Source organism: Oryza sativa, chromosome 3, assembly GCF_034140825.1.
Source record: "Oryza sativa Japonica Group chromosome 3, ASM3414082v1".
NCBI classification, from domain to species: Eukaryota; Viridiplantae; Streptophyta; class Magnoliopsida; order Poales; family Poaceae; genus Oryza; species Oryza sativa.
In genome coordinates, this window is record NC_089037.1 from 7,236,741 (window position 1) to 7,249,934 (window position 13,194).

General features: G+C 48.5%; 2 protein-coding genes across 2 annotated transcripts; one reads left to right on the forward strand and one right to left on the reverse strand.

Moving 5' to 3' along the window:
* The first annotated feature begins 1,316 nt into the window (after positions 1-1,316).
* Positions 1,317-6,232, forward strand: LOC136355798 (uncharacterized). Its single transcript, XM_066308874.1, has 2 exons — positions 1,317-2,059; positions 5,949-6,232. The coding sequence occupies exons 1-2, from the start codon at positions 1,450-1,452 to the stop codon at positions 6,002-6,004; spliced, it is 666 nt and encodes a 221-aa protein (XP_066164971.1). The 5' UTR covers positions 1,317-1,449; the 3' UTR covers positions 6,005-6,232.
* A 1,235-nt stretch (positions 6,233-7,467) lies between these two features.
* LOC136355527 (vegetative cell wall protein gp1-like) lies at positions 7,468-8,334 on the reverse strand. The gene has a single exon (XM_066308220.1). It carries the CDS (start codon positions 8,332-8,334, stop codon positions 7,468-7,470), a length of 867 nt encoding a protein of 288 aa, XP_066164317.1.
* Positions 8,335-13,194: the final 4,860 nt, after the last annotated feature.

Genomic DNA, 13,194 nt, shown 5'->3' on the forward strand with positions numbered 1-13,194 from the left:
ATCTCCCTCTTTGCTCGCTCTGGACTCAAACCTAGATCGCGAAAACTGCAGCCGCCATCACGCCCCACTGCGACGATCTCGTACGCTGCGGTCGTACGGAGAGGAAAAGCCATGGCGGCACACGGAGGCAGAGGGTTTGGCGGTCAAGGGGGAGGGAGAGGCTGGGGCTTCGCGCAAGGTTTCCACCCTGGCTTCGACGGCGGCCGCGGCCGTGGCCGTGATCAGCGCGGTCGCCCACATGGCCACAACGGTGGCGGATTCGGAGGAGGGTACGGAGGCGGATATGGCGGCGGAGGCTATGGTGGTAACAGTCACGGTGGATACGGAGGCAACCGGAACCGCCGCGGTTGGCAGGGTGGGCGCCGCTTCGCGCCGGCTGCTGGCCACGCGGCCGGTCAGTTCCACGCCGGAGGTGGCGTTCCTGGACACCAGGCCGGTGGCCAGGCGGTGGTCGGCCAACTGCAGCAGCAGGCCGCTGCTGGTCAGTTCCAGCCGGCTGGCTTCCAGACAGCGGGGCTGGCTGACCAACAGCCCGCCCAGGCGCCCTTCCAGGCACCTCTGGCTGGCCAGCAGCCTACCCAGCCGGCTGCGGCTGGCAACCAGACCAGGGAGGCTGGGGCTGTGCTCTTCCAGCAGGTCAGCCAAAGCCAGAAGGCCCAGGTGGCTGCACCGGCCAACGGTGGCGGCCTCGGTACGTCTCAGGTCGGGACGTCGGCGCTGCTGGCCTCCAGCCAAGCAGCACCGGCGGCTGCTCCAGCTGGCTCCACAAGAGGGGCCATCATTGGAGGATCGGCACAGGATCCCGCGGCGACACATCTGGAAGGCTTCATGGCAACCAAGCCCGAACCTGCACAAGCCGGAAAGCAGAAGAGCAAGGGTAAACCCTACTGTTTCCGCTGCTATACAAAGGGGCACACTTTAGATGATTGCACTGTCTTGCTTTGCTGTGATTTGTGCTTTGAAAATCATGTTCTAAAGAATTGCCCAAATGTGAAGAAAACAAATGCGATTGCGGCTCCATGTGGTTATGCAGTAGAGGGCATGGGCTTTTACTATATCCCTATGAATGACAACCCAAAGAGTAATGTGGAGGAGCACACGGTCTTGGTACGTGTCTTAGACGGTTCCTTTACTGTTGATCAACTGACAGTGGAACTTGATAGACTACTGCCAGCTAAAATCACTTGGGAGATTGGTTTGAAGGGGTCTGATGCCTTCATCATTACTAATTTTCCATCCGAGCTCCGAGAATATGCGGTGAATTGGGGTCCAATGGACACCAAGACAATTAAGGGAAAGATCCGCTTCGAGAAAGGTGTCGAGAATGATGTGAACAGATATGAGATTGACAAAGTTTGGGTTCAGTTTCGGGGTCTACCTAGCGAGCTCAGAGAATTTCCTATTATATGGGCTATAGGGTCCATATTAGGGGTCTCTAAAGCGGTGGATATGCGCTTTACCAAGACGTTTGGCAGGTCCAGACTGAAGGTGGCTGTTCTAGACCCGAACAGGATCCCAGATTACGTTGATGTGGTCATTGGTGACTTCGTTTATGAGCTGCAGTTCCGCATGGAGATAGATATGCCTGTTGGAGAGCCTTCAGTCATTGACATGGACTCTACCACAGACAATGATGGTGACAATGATGGGAAAGGCGAGGACCCAATGGAGGAGGATGCCAACAAAAATAATGGCACCCCTGATGACTTACCAAAGGATGCTGCCCCTGAAAATGCCCCTGCAGACCAGCTACCCAAGCATGGCGCGGGTGCTGAGACAGGCAAGCTGAAGGAGAAAACAGTGGCTAAGTCTGATCCGGGAAAAAATAAAAGGCCCGTGGCTGTACTATCTCAGGGGATCTCTCTGGAGGGTTCCATTCAGTGGCAGGCAAACATGTTGGGTAACCATGGCTCTTCTAGCAAACCGGTGGTGCACAAGGGAGAGACTGTATCTCCTCTGAGGTCCAGCAAGCGCAATGTGTCCTCCCTGGAGCAGGACTCCATGGAAAAGGCCACCAAACTGAAAGCTCGCAAAAACTTGGATTCCACTGCTGCAAAAGGTAACAAACCCCTCCCCTCCTCTTTTCATAATTTAGATGATTCTGTTATACTGGCTACAACTGACTCTTTAGGAATTAATTTGGGGGACGATGTTAGTTCGGTTCTAGATTCTGTACATTCTTTAAAACAAATTGAGTTACAAAGATTTAACGACTTTTGCTCATCTAGTAAAGAGGAGAAACGTAGCTGCGAGGAAAACTCATCAGTTTGTTCGGAGGATAATGTTGATATTGATGCTTTAAATACTATCTGTTCGGAAATTGCGGAAAGCCTTGGTGATGGGGGCTATGACCCGCTGTGTCTACATACCCCCTTATCACAAATAAAGAGGAGGCAGCCTAAGGGTAAGCAGAATAAAAATAAAAGCGAACGTAGTAAAACATGAAGGGTATTTTTTGGAATTGTAATGGGTTTGCAGACCCGAAAAAATATAAATTTTTGTCTGATCTAACTAAGGAGCAAAATCTAGACTTTATTGCTTTATCAGAGACGGGCAGAGCCTCTTTTCCTCAGTCAACATTAAATAATATTTGTGCTGGCAGAGATTTCATCTGGCACTGCATGGCCCCTAGGGGGCGCTCTGGTGGTATGATTCTAGGTGTTAATTTGCTGTTTCTTGACATTGGAGAAATTGAGGAAGGAGATTTTTTCATTCGCTTTAAATTAAGACAGAGAGCAGATGATTTTAAATTTAATTTGATTTCTGTATATGGTCCAGCACAGTCTGATTTAAAAGGTCATTTTCTCTCTGAATTAGTACGAGTTTGCTCTAAAGAAACCATACCTACAGTTGTAGGTGGTGACTTTAATATACTTCGTAACCCACAGGAGAAAAATAATGATACCTTTAACGATAGATGGCCATTTCTGTTCAATGCAGTAATTGACACTTTGAATCTTAGAGAATTGGAGTCATCAGGGAGATCTTTTACTTGGGCAAATCACTTACAAAATCAAACTTTTGAGAAGCTTGACAGAATTCTAGTTTCTACGGAGTTTGAGACAAAATTCCCACTCTCTACTGTTAGCATCCTCACTAGGGAAATTTCAGATCATACACCTTTGCTATACAATTCAGGCGGTGCGTCCGCAGCTTACCAACCTCAATTTAAATTTGAATTGGGCTGGTTGCGGAGGGACGGTTTCAGTGATATTGTAAAGGAGGTGTGGCAAGGGGTGTCCATTGAGGGTACACCTTTAGAGAGATGGCAGAGGAAAATTAGACGATTACGCCAATTTCTTCGAGGTTGGGCGAAAAATATTACTGGTGCTTACAAAAAAGAAAAGAAAGAGTTATTGGATAAATTAGATACACTTGATAAGAAAGCTGAACATACTATACTCAATGAGTTTGAATTAAATGTTAAGCATGTTCTAAATGATAGACTGGCTGAGTTATTGAGGGAGGAAGAAATTAAATGGTACCAACGTGCTAAGGTCAAGCACCTATTGGAAGGAGATGCTAACACAAAATACTATCATCTTCTGGCAAATGGCCGTCACAGGAAAACTCGTATTTTCCAATTGCAGGACGGGAACGAGGTCATTACTGGTGATGCTCAACTTAAGGAGCACATCACCAAGTACTTTAAGACCCTGTTCGGCCCATCACAGACTTCATCTATTTTTTTAGATGAGTCTCAGGTCGACGACATACGACAAGTCTCTGCAGAAGAAAATGAGTCTTTAACGGCAGATTTTACAGAAGAAGAGATAAAATGTGCTATATTCCAAATGAAACATAATACTGCACCTGGTCCGGATGGTTTCCCACCAGAGTTTTATCAGGCCTTCTGGACAATTATAAAGGACGACCTGTTAGCTCTGTTTTCGGATTTCCAGCAGGGATCGTTGCCTCTTAATAGCCTAAACTTTGGTACGATTATTCTACTGCCCAAGCAGAAGGATGTTAGGACTATTCAGCAATACAGACCAATCTGTCTCCTGAACGTCTCCTTTAAAATCTTTACCAAAGTGGCTACTAACAGGCTTACATCAGTAGCTCAGAAAGTGATTAAACCTACTCAAACGGCTTTTTTACCGGGTAGAAATATAATGGAGGGGGCCATTATTCTTCATGAAACTTTACATGAACTCCACACAAAGAAGCAAGATGGGGTCATTTTTAAGATAGATTTTGAAAAAGCATATGACAAAGTTAGATGGTCTTTTCTCCAACAAACTCTCAGAATGAAAGGGTTTTCACATAAATGGTGCAGTTGGGTGGAGAAGTTTACTCAAGGGGGTAATGTCAGTATAAAGGTGAATGATCAAGTTGGTAATTATTTCCAATCCAAAAAGGGCTTGAGGCAGGGGGATCCGATGTCGCCAGTACTATTTAATATAGTTGTCGACATGTTAGCGATTCTCATTGCTAGAGCCAAAAACGCTGACCGCGTAGAGGGTGTTATCCCACACCTGATTCAGGATGGCCTGTCGATACTCCAATATGCGGATGATACGGTAATTTTCATGAGCCATGATGTCGCCAAAGCGATTAATATGAAGTTAATTCTTACAACCTTTGAACAACTATCAGGCCTCAAGATAAATTTCCATAAGAGCGAAATCTTTTGTTTTGGTAGAGCAAAAGAGAACGAAGCCTTTTATTCGCAGCTATTTGGGTGTAAGATTGGGTCATTTCCGTTTAGATACCTTGGTCTTCCCATGCATACCAGAAAACTTAACAATAAAGATTGGCAAGAAATCAAAAATAGGATCGAAAAGAAGTTGGGGGGTTGGAAAGGAAAATTACTAACGGCCGGAGGGAGACTCGTACTAATTAACTCTGTGCTTTCCAGCTTACCGATGTTTATGCTGTCTTTCTTCGAAATTCCAAAAGGTGTGCTAGAAAAAATTGACTGCTATAGATCAAGGTTCTATTGGCAGAATGATCAGCACAAGAAAAAATACAGACTAGCTAAATGGACAGTCATGTGCCAACCAAAGATACAAGGGGGGCTAGGTATCCCCAATTTAGAGATTCAAAATAAATGCTTACTGAGCAAATGGCTTTTCAAACTGTTAAATGAGGACGGACTTTGGCAGGAACTGATTAGGAACAAATACTTGAAGGAAAAGCCCCTAGGTTGTTGCCAGAAAAGGGCTACGGATTCACACTTCTGGAAAGGTTTAATGAGCATAAAAGACACTTTCCTGGGCTTGGGATCGTTCAAAATCAAAGATGGATCGCAAACGAGATTTTGGTGCGATACGTGGCTGGGTAATAAACCTTTAAAGGACAGATTTCCATCATTGTTTAATATTGTTAGAAGGAAAAATGACTCTGTGGCCAAAGTACTTAGTTCGTCCCCTCTGAATATTTCGTTTAGGCGGAATTTGGTGGGAGCGAATCTTAGTAGATGGAATAGAGTGCTTGCTTCCATACAGGAAGTATTATTACAGGATGGGGGTGACTCGTTTGTGTGGTCTTTGCAGGCCTCAGGAAATTTTACTGTCAAATCGATGTATGCTGCACTAATCAGTAATGGTATTAGAGTTTCACAGGATATTTGGCAAATTAAGGTCCCTTCAAAAATAAAAATTTTTTTGTGGTACTTAAAGAAAGGTGTCATTCTTACTAAAGATAATTTAGCTAGGAGGAATTGGCATGGTGATTTAAAATGCGCTTTCTGTCATCAGCCTGAGTCAATTCAACACCTGTTTTTTGATTGCTATATTGCCAAGTTCTTGTGGCGAGCGGTTCATATTTTGTTTGGTATAAGTACCCCATCAAACTTAGTTGAGTTATTCCAACAGTGGTCTAAGGGGGGTAATAAAAAACAAAATACTTTACTGTTAACTGCAGCAGCAGCGCTTTTCTGGACAGTTTGGTTAACAAGAAACGAGTTAGTGTTTGACAATTACGGACCGAAATCTTTTTTGCAGGTACTATTCAGGGGTACGCATTGGTTACGCCAATGGGCGAAGCTGCAACGGCATGAGGATCTGCGTTCACAGTTGATCGCGGCATCGCAACATCTTGAGTCATCAGCTTTGCAATTTTTTAGTTCCAATGGATGGTTATCAGCTAGACACATCGGTCTTTAGTCGTCTGAACTTTTATCTCGGTTTTGTTTCCAAGTGTTACTCTGTAAGAACGTTTGTTATAATTGGCATGAGTCTATCTTTTGATAGATGAAGCCGGGTATAAAATATCCATTATCTAAAAATGTAAAAGTGCCAATCCTTTCTACGGAGACTACTGAAGCTACAGCTAAGTAGTTATTATCACCAATCAATGTATCCTGATTGAGGATAGAAAAAATTGTACATCGATTAACTTGCTTGTAGCTACTGCCCAAGTGAGTATGTGTGTTCCATTTTCCATGTAACAGTCTACTCTGTCCACAGCAAGTCAGCAACAATGAGCATGCAAACAGAACAAAATTCGCATTCTCAGTACAACATAAATGTTAATGCGAGGTAAAACTCGAAGGAATGAATTAATTGTGTTATGCAAAAAAAAAAGGAAGCTGAACCTCTTGAAATTCTAGATTATATATTCCTAGGAAGACCCAGTGCTTTTATGAACTAAGAAATCAGTTTTCTGTGATTCAAGCAACAAATGCACTGGGGGCTTAGAAACCAAACAAAAATAATGTATATGAGGTATGAAGTGCCTGCAAGGTTAAAAGATGAACTACTTGGAACAACCCTTTTAATTCTTCGTTTTCAGTTGCTCCATTCTATAAACAGCTTAGCAGCGAATCTTCAGATGAAGTCTGGGTTTCTAAGTGCAACAACCTTTGATTGGAATTAATTAAAATGATATTACGCCCAGAAATTAAGATCTGCTACCATCATTTATTAGGCCCATCCGTAGAAAAACAATAGGGGGGGGGATTAAACATGGGTAAGTGAAATATTTTTTAGTGAAAAACAGAGTACACGTAATAGATCAAAACCCTGTAGAGGATAGACAGAACAAAAATACAGATACACCACATGACAGAGTTCCCACGTAGTGAGGGACATAGTAAATCTTGCCCATGGAGTCAGAAAAGCACGGAGAAAAGGCATGAGCTGAAACGACAAAACTTAGGCCCCCTTTGATTCAAAGGAAATTCATAGGAATTTTAAAGGATTTAATTCCTATAGGAATTTTTCCTATATAGCCCTTTGAATCAAAGGAATGAATCCTATGGAATCCTATAAAATTCCTATGGAATGCCTCTTCCCATGCAAATTTTGAAGGAAATTTAACATGAGGTTCTACCTCATGTTAAGAATCCTTTGAGTCTTTCTCTCTCCTCAAATTCCTGTGTTTTTCCTGCGGCTCAATCAAACGGTCATTCCTATGTTTTTCCTGTGTTTTGCAATCCTCTGTTTTACACTTGTATTCCTATCAGAATCCTATGTTTTTCCTATTCCCCCGTTTTTTCATTCCTGTGATTCAAAGGGGGCCTTAAGGCCAATTTAATCTGTAACCTGAGCATTCGTATCGAAAGAGAGCCCCCGCATCGTCTCCCTCACGGGCGACACGGGAGGCAGAAACCACCGCCGCCGTCGCCCGCTCCCCCACTCCTGCCTCTGCCGCCTCGCCGCCGCCCGAGCGGCCGCCGGCAAAGCCGCACGGCCACAAGGACGGCGGCGGCGGGGCTTCGTCTCTCCCTCCCGTCGGCGGTGGGGGCACCGACACGGTCTGGGGCGCGAAGACGGCGACACCGGCCTGCCCGACCGGCTGGCGAGGTGAAGAAGGCAGCGGGGTGGAGGAGTCGGTGGCGGGGTGAAGGAGGCGGCGGTGCGGCAGAGGTTGTAGTGGCGGCGTGGGCGTAGGAGGCGAGGTTGGCGGCGGGGTAGAGGCCGCGGCAGCGGGCTCGCCGGCGTGCGGCGACGCCGGATCTAGCTCCCCTGCGCTCCCCGCGCGGCGGAGGCGTCCGACGACGGGGAAGGAGGAGCGGCCGGCTTCGGTGGCAACGGCGTGGGCGGCGCCCGGTGGTGCGGCGGCGGGCGAGGCTAAGTCCGCGGCCGACGGAGGCGCGCGGAGCCCGTGCGACGGCGGCAGCTTCGACTGACGCAGCACTGGCGGGGCGGCTCGGCCAGCGACGGCAAAACCCGGCATGGCATGGTGGCAGCGGTGCGTGCGTGGTGGCGGTGGTGCACGGCAGGCGGAGGCCGGCATGGTGGCGCTGGTGGCGGGAGCGAAGGAGGGGACGGTGGCATGGTGCTCGGTGACGACGTCGGCGGTGTACCTCAGATCCGTGCCGCTCGGCCGGATCTGGAGGGTGGCCGGTGGTGGTTGCTGCGGCAGCTGAGGACATGGCGGCGGCATCGGGCCGGTTGCTGGCTGCTTTGGTGGTGGAGGGCGACGGTGCAGTGGCTTCTTTGGCGGTGGCGGCGGTTTGCGGAGACGGCGGCTGTCGTCGGTGGCTGGTGACAGCGACAGCGGCAACGGCGGCTGGTTTGCGGCGGTCGGGTCTGTGAGGCGGTGCTGATGTCGCTGGATGCGGCAGCGGCTGGCGACGTCGTGCAGACGATCGCCGGCGACAGCAGGTTGAGGCGGGGAAGGAGTCGGGTGCGAGGTGTGGATGGCAACGGGTGTTTGGCAGCAGCGGTGGTGGTGATCGTGTCTGCGGTCACCGGAGGCATGACGGCTTCGGTCGGCTAGCCGAGGGCGTGGCAGACGGCTACTTCTAGCCGGCGCGACATCGTTTGGAGGAGGGGTCGGAGACCGGCTTGGCGCAGAGAGGCGTAGCCGATGGCAGTGGAGGCCGGCTCGGCGCGAGCGGCGGAGATGGAGGCCGGCTTGGCGCGAGAGGCGTGGCCGGCGGTGGAGGAGGCGACCTCGGTATGAGGAGGAGCTGCCGGTGGGTGTGGCGCGGTCTTCCGCGCACGAAGGCTGGTCGGCGGGGGGCGGCGGTGCAGGTGTGCCACATGTCGGCAGAGCTTGAGCAGTGGTGGAGCATCGGGACACCAGCTGTAGATTTGCATGTGGTGAGCAGCGGGTGAAAACCTAGCCCGGCCTTGGCCGGACCGGCAACGATGTTCCCCCTCCTGAGGGTGTTGTCGTGCTGTCTCACCCCTCAAAGGTGGTTGCCAGGCGAAAGCCTAGTCTTGGCTCCTTTGAACCTTGACGGACGGCGGCGGCGGTGGTTCTCCCGTCACTTCTCTTCTTGGAGACGTCGTTTTGGCATCCCCTAGGGGGTGATCTCGTCTATGTTCCTTTGTTGGTCTAGCGGCGATCGGTCCGGTGCTTGCCTTCTCCCGGGCTTGTGTGTTGGCGCTGTCGGTGTGTGGGTGGTGGTATATTTTTTTCCTTTTTCCTGGTTAGACCTTCCAAGGTTGTAATCTTGTAATTTTTACCTGCTCTATCAATAGAAGTTCACACCGTCTCGTGCGAGTGGTTAAAAAAAAGGCCAATTTATGTACTAATATCGAGCAAGATAAATCGGAGGAACCTTGTTTTGTTTCCAATGACTTCCAAGTCAGACTTGCTGGAATAATGGGCTAGGAGTTCACTTGCAAGGTGAAAGAACTGGTCAATGTATAGTTGCCATGAGACCACGAGAATGCCCGATATGCTGCATTGGCAATTGGCTTGTTCAGACTTCAAAGGATCATATATATATATATAGAATTAAGGTGAGCAATAAACAGACTCAATAAGATGGAAAGCCGGTAGAAGATATATAAGTCGGCCATTACAAAGGAGAAAGAACGTCAAGCAACTGCTGGGAGGTCGAACGACAGCGGCAGTAGGAAGCTCAGGGGACAACATGGAGATGGAAGGAGTCGGCTGATTGGGTTCACCGGCAGGAAGGAGAGCATATGCGTCTGTTCAAGGATCAAGCGTGCGTGGCGTAGAAAACTGATCTGGCGGTTCTCCTTCTGAAGTGACGTGGCTGCACCAGGAAGCAGGAAAATAACTTAGTGGGGATGAATTGCATAAGTATATAGGATATGTAAATTTGTTTTTGTTAGTTGGATACGACCATTTTGGATGGTATGAGATGGGGTTTGGTAGATTGGATGGAATTTTTTTTTCTCCTAAAAGTCTCTAAATTTTATGACAAGGGAATGCTCCAAAACTTCTACTCTTTTTTCTCGTATAATTTTCATCTTCCTTGTTCAATTATTTTTATTTTTTTCGTTCTTTTCAAGTTTGTTTGTTTATTTTCTGTCTTTCCGTTTTGTTCAATGTGTTACGCTGGTCCAGACTCCAGAAGCTGAGGCCCATGGGCCTGGCGGTTTAGGTCCATGAAGGAAAAGTCTATACAATTTCGTCTTACTAAACTCTTATTATCTATTACTAACACTATGAGTATATCTGCATTTGCTATAATTTTTATATACTTAAATCAAACATCATTGTTTATAAGAGTTCTTTTTTTTTAAAAAAAAAGCACGTGTAGCAGTGCTCGTCCACAAATTGCCTGTCAGCCTCTGTCGTCGTCACGCACGGTCACAAGTCACAAGTCACAACTCACGGCTCGTAAGCGAGGCAGGCAAGCAATTTTCCACCTGCTGTTCATCTCCCTGATCCCGGATGTGGTGTCGTTCAAGGTTTTTTCACGAACGAGACATTTTCTTTTCTTCTTTTTTTTTTCGTGATTGAGAAAGTTTGGACTTCTTACAATTTACAAGTAGTAGTAAGTTTAGTAACTAGTGTAACACGATTACATCCAGAACGCTTGCGGCGCAAAGACAGAGTCATGCTTGCGCACCCTGTAGGAAGCGCGGCGACACCTGGACGAAGCACGGAGCTGTCCGTGCCGGTCGTGCTTGAGACGAAACCTGGTGACACGGAGCACGTACTCGTCGATCTCGTCGCGATCCCACACCGGATCCATCCATTTCGGCGTCACGGACTCCACGATGCAGAACTCGGCGTCGCCCGTGGACACCAGCGACGTGCCGCCGCGCTCCGGATGATCCTCCTGGAAGAGGTGCTCCGCGTTCACCAGCTGCCACGCCGGCGGCTGCGACGTCGCCGCCGCCACACTACTGAAGGTGGTGGACGGGACGTCGCAGGTGCACACGTGCCCTGGCGAGTGGAGGCCGACCCATGCGCGCAGCTTGGCGTCGTAGTGGCCCTGGCCATGGAACGGCAGCAGCCAGTCGCCGCGGCGCGTCCACTCGTTGTCGTCGTCGTCGTCGAGGGAGGAGGAGAACGTGCCGTGGTGCTTGCCACTCGTGGCGGACACGAAGACGGTGCGCCCGTCGGGATGCATGGCGTACGAGGTTATTTGCATGGTGCGGCGCGGCGAGCCGGGCTGCATGCCGTCGAACGGCAGGCGCAGCGACGAGCAGGCCGTGCTCCACGTCCACCGCGGCTCGGTCGTCGCCTCGCCGCCGCCGCGGCGCTCCAGGAAGTGCATGCCGCCCCCGTGCAGCGCGTACAGCCCGCGGGCGCCGGCGGACGACGCGACGACGAAGCGCATGGGCTGCAGCGCCCTCGGGTGGCGAGGGCCGGCGGCGTCCAGCCGCCCCGTGGCCGTGTCGTACACGGCGGTGCGCGTCGTCTCGTACCTCGGCTGCCACAGGGCGAGGATGTCGGTGCCGACGGCGGCGAACAGCACGTCGCGTGCGCCCTTGGCGGCCTCGAGCTGGAGCACGGGAGGCTCGGGCAGTTGCGACTCGGCCTCCGTGTCCGCGGAGCCGATCGCGTGGACGTCAACCTTGTAGAGATTGTACCCTTTCTCCCAGTCGTCCAGCGCCAGGTAGAGATGCTTCTGCTCCGGCCGCGGCCGCTTGGCCTCTCCGCCGGCGCACGCACCGCTGCGGTGGTCAGCATCCGATTCCGATCGCGACCGTCGTTTGCCCATCTCCGCAATCTCCTTGATCGGTCGGGTCGCGTCGCGTCGGCTTCCTTGAGTTTGCTGCTCTTGCGGGGTCTTCCGGAGTAGTACTGTATATTTATAGACCGGGCAATGGCTCCTGGGCCAGGAATGGATCCGTATCCGATTCCAATAAGGAGAAGTAAGCTCGGATCAGAATCGGAATCGGATGGTACTAATCTGCCGGTGCAGTTTCCTGATTGCTCTTGGACAGTTGGACTCTTGCCGTTGGGGGAAAGCTCGGCTTCCACTTCAGTAAGGCTCATACGACTCTTCGAATGAACCATCTACTGCAAGTCTAAACTTGACACAAAATGAAACAATTTTGCACTAAAACCATACGATTTTTCTCATAACTCTGAGTACTTCTGTAACTAGTTTTGATGTCTTTTCCAACAATGATGACACCATGAACTTTAACACGCTATAATAGCTGCACGTAAGGTGATAATACCTGAAAGAAAATTTCTCCCTTCGATAAAACCCTGCGAGGGTTAATAATTAATACGTAGTATGAGCCAACTATGCAAGGATTGTATTTTTTTTATTTTTCTCTTAGAAATTCATGGAGATTCCTTTTTAATTAACTTTAACAGATTTTTTTTTGCGGGGAACTTTAACAGATTTAAGAAAATGCAATACACATATTTTTATTTAATAAGGGATACAACAATAAAAATATATTAGAAATTGGATCGGTAACTTGTGTACATTTGAAGGTTAGGTACTACCCCGTCCTATAATATAAGATATTTTAACTATACGGATATTTCCCAAATTACCTGATAAATCCATTTGGGAATTTCATATGCATGTAAGTAAGCACTAACAGTATGGTGGTGTAGTTGTAAATGTATGATTTCACCCACTAGGATTAAAATTTGATGTGCTCAATAATACAAGTATAATTTCAACAAAAATTTAGTGACACCAAAGATGTGTCGCTGGTCTCGCTCTTTTTAGTGTGCATCATGGACAAACCTGTGGATACTCCCATAAAAATATGTGTATAGTGTTGTGTGCACGTACTCTACCGTATAATTGAAAAAAAAAAGGTCATATGCATGAATATTTAACCAAGGGTATGCACCACCTACCCGTAACAGGAATTGGTTATCGGAAAAGTAGGTCTTTGCGTGAGTTAACTAGTACCATCCAAGTATCCAACGGTGAAAAATAAATGTTTGAAATTTGGATCCGCCAATTTAAGGTTTTGATTTTTTTTTCTTCATAGGAACTTTATATGCTTTTATTTTTCTCAGTGTATTTGGATATAGTTTATTGTAGTTTAAATATAGATATATGTCCATGAAGTTTGTCGGAGAATAAACTCCTCCATCAGGGAACCGTGAGAC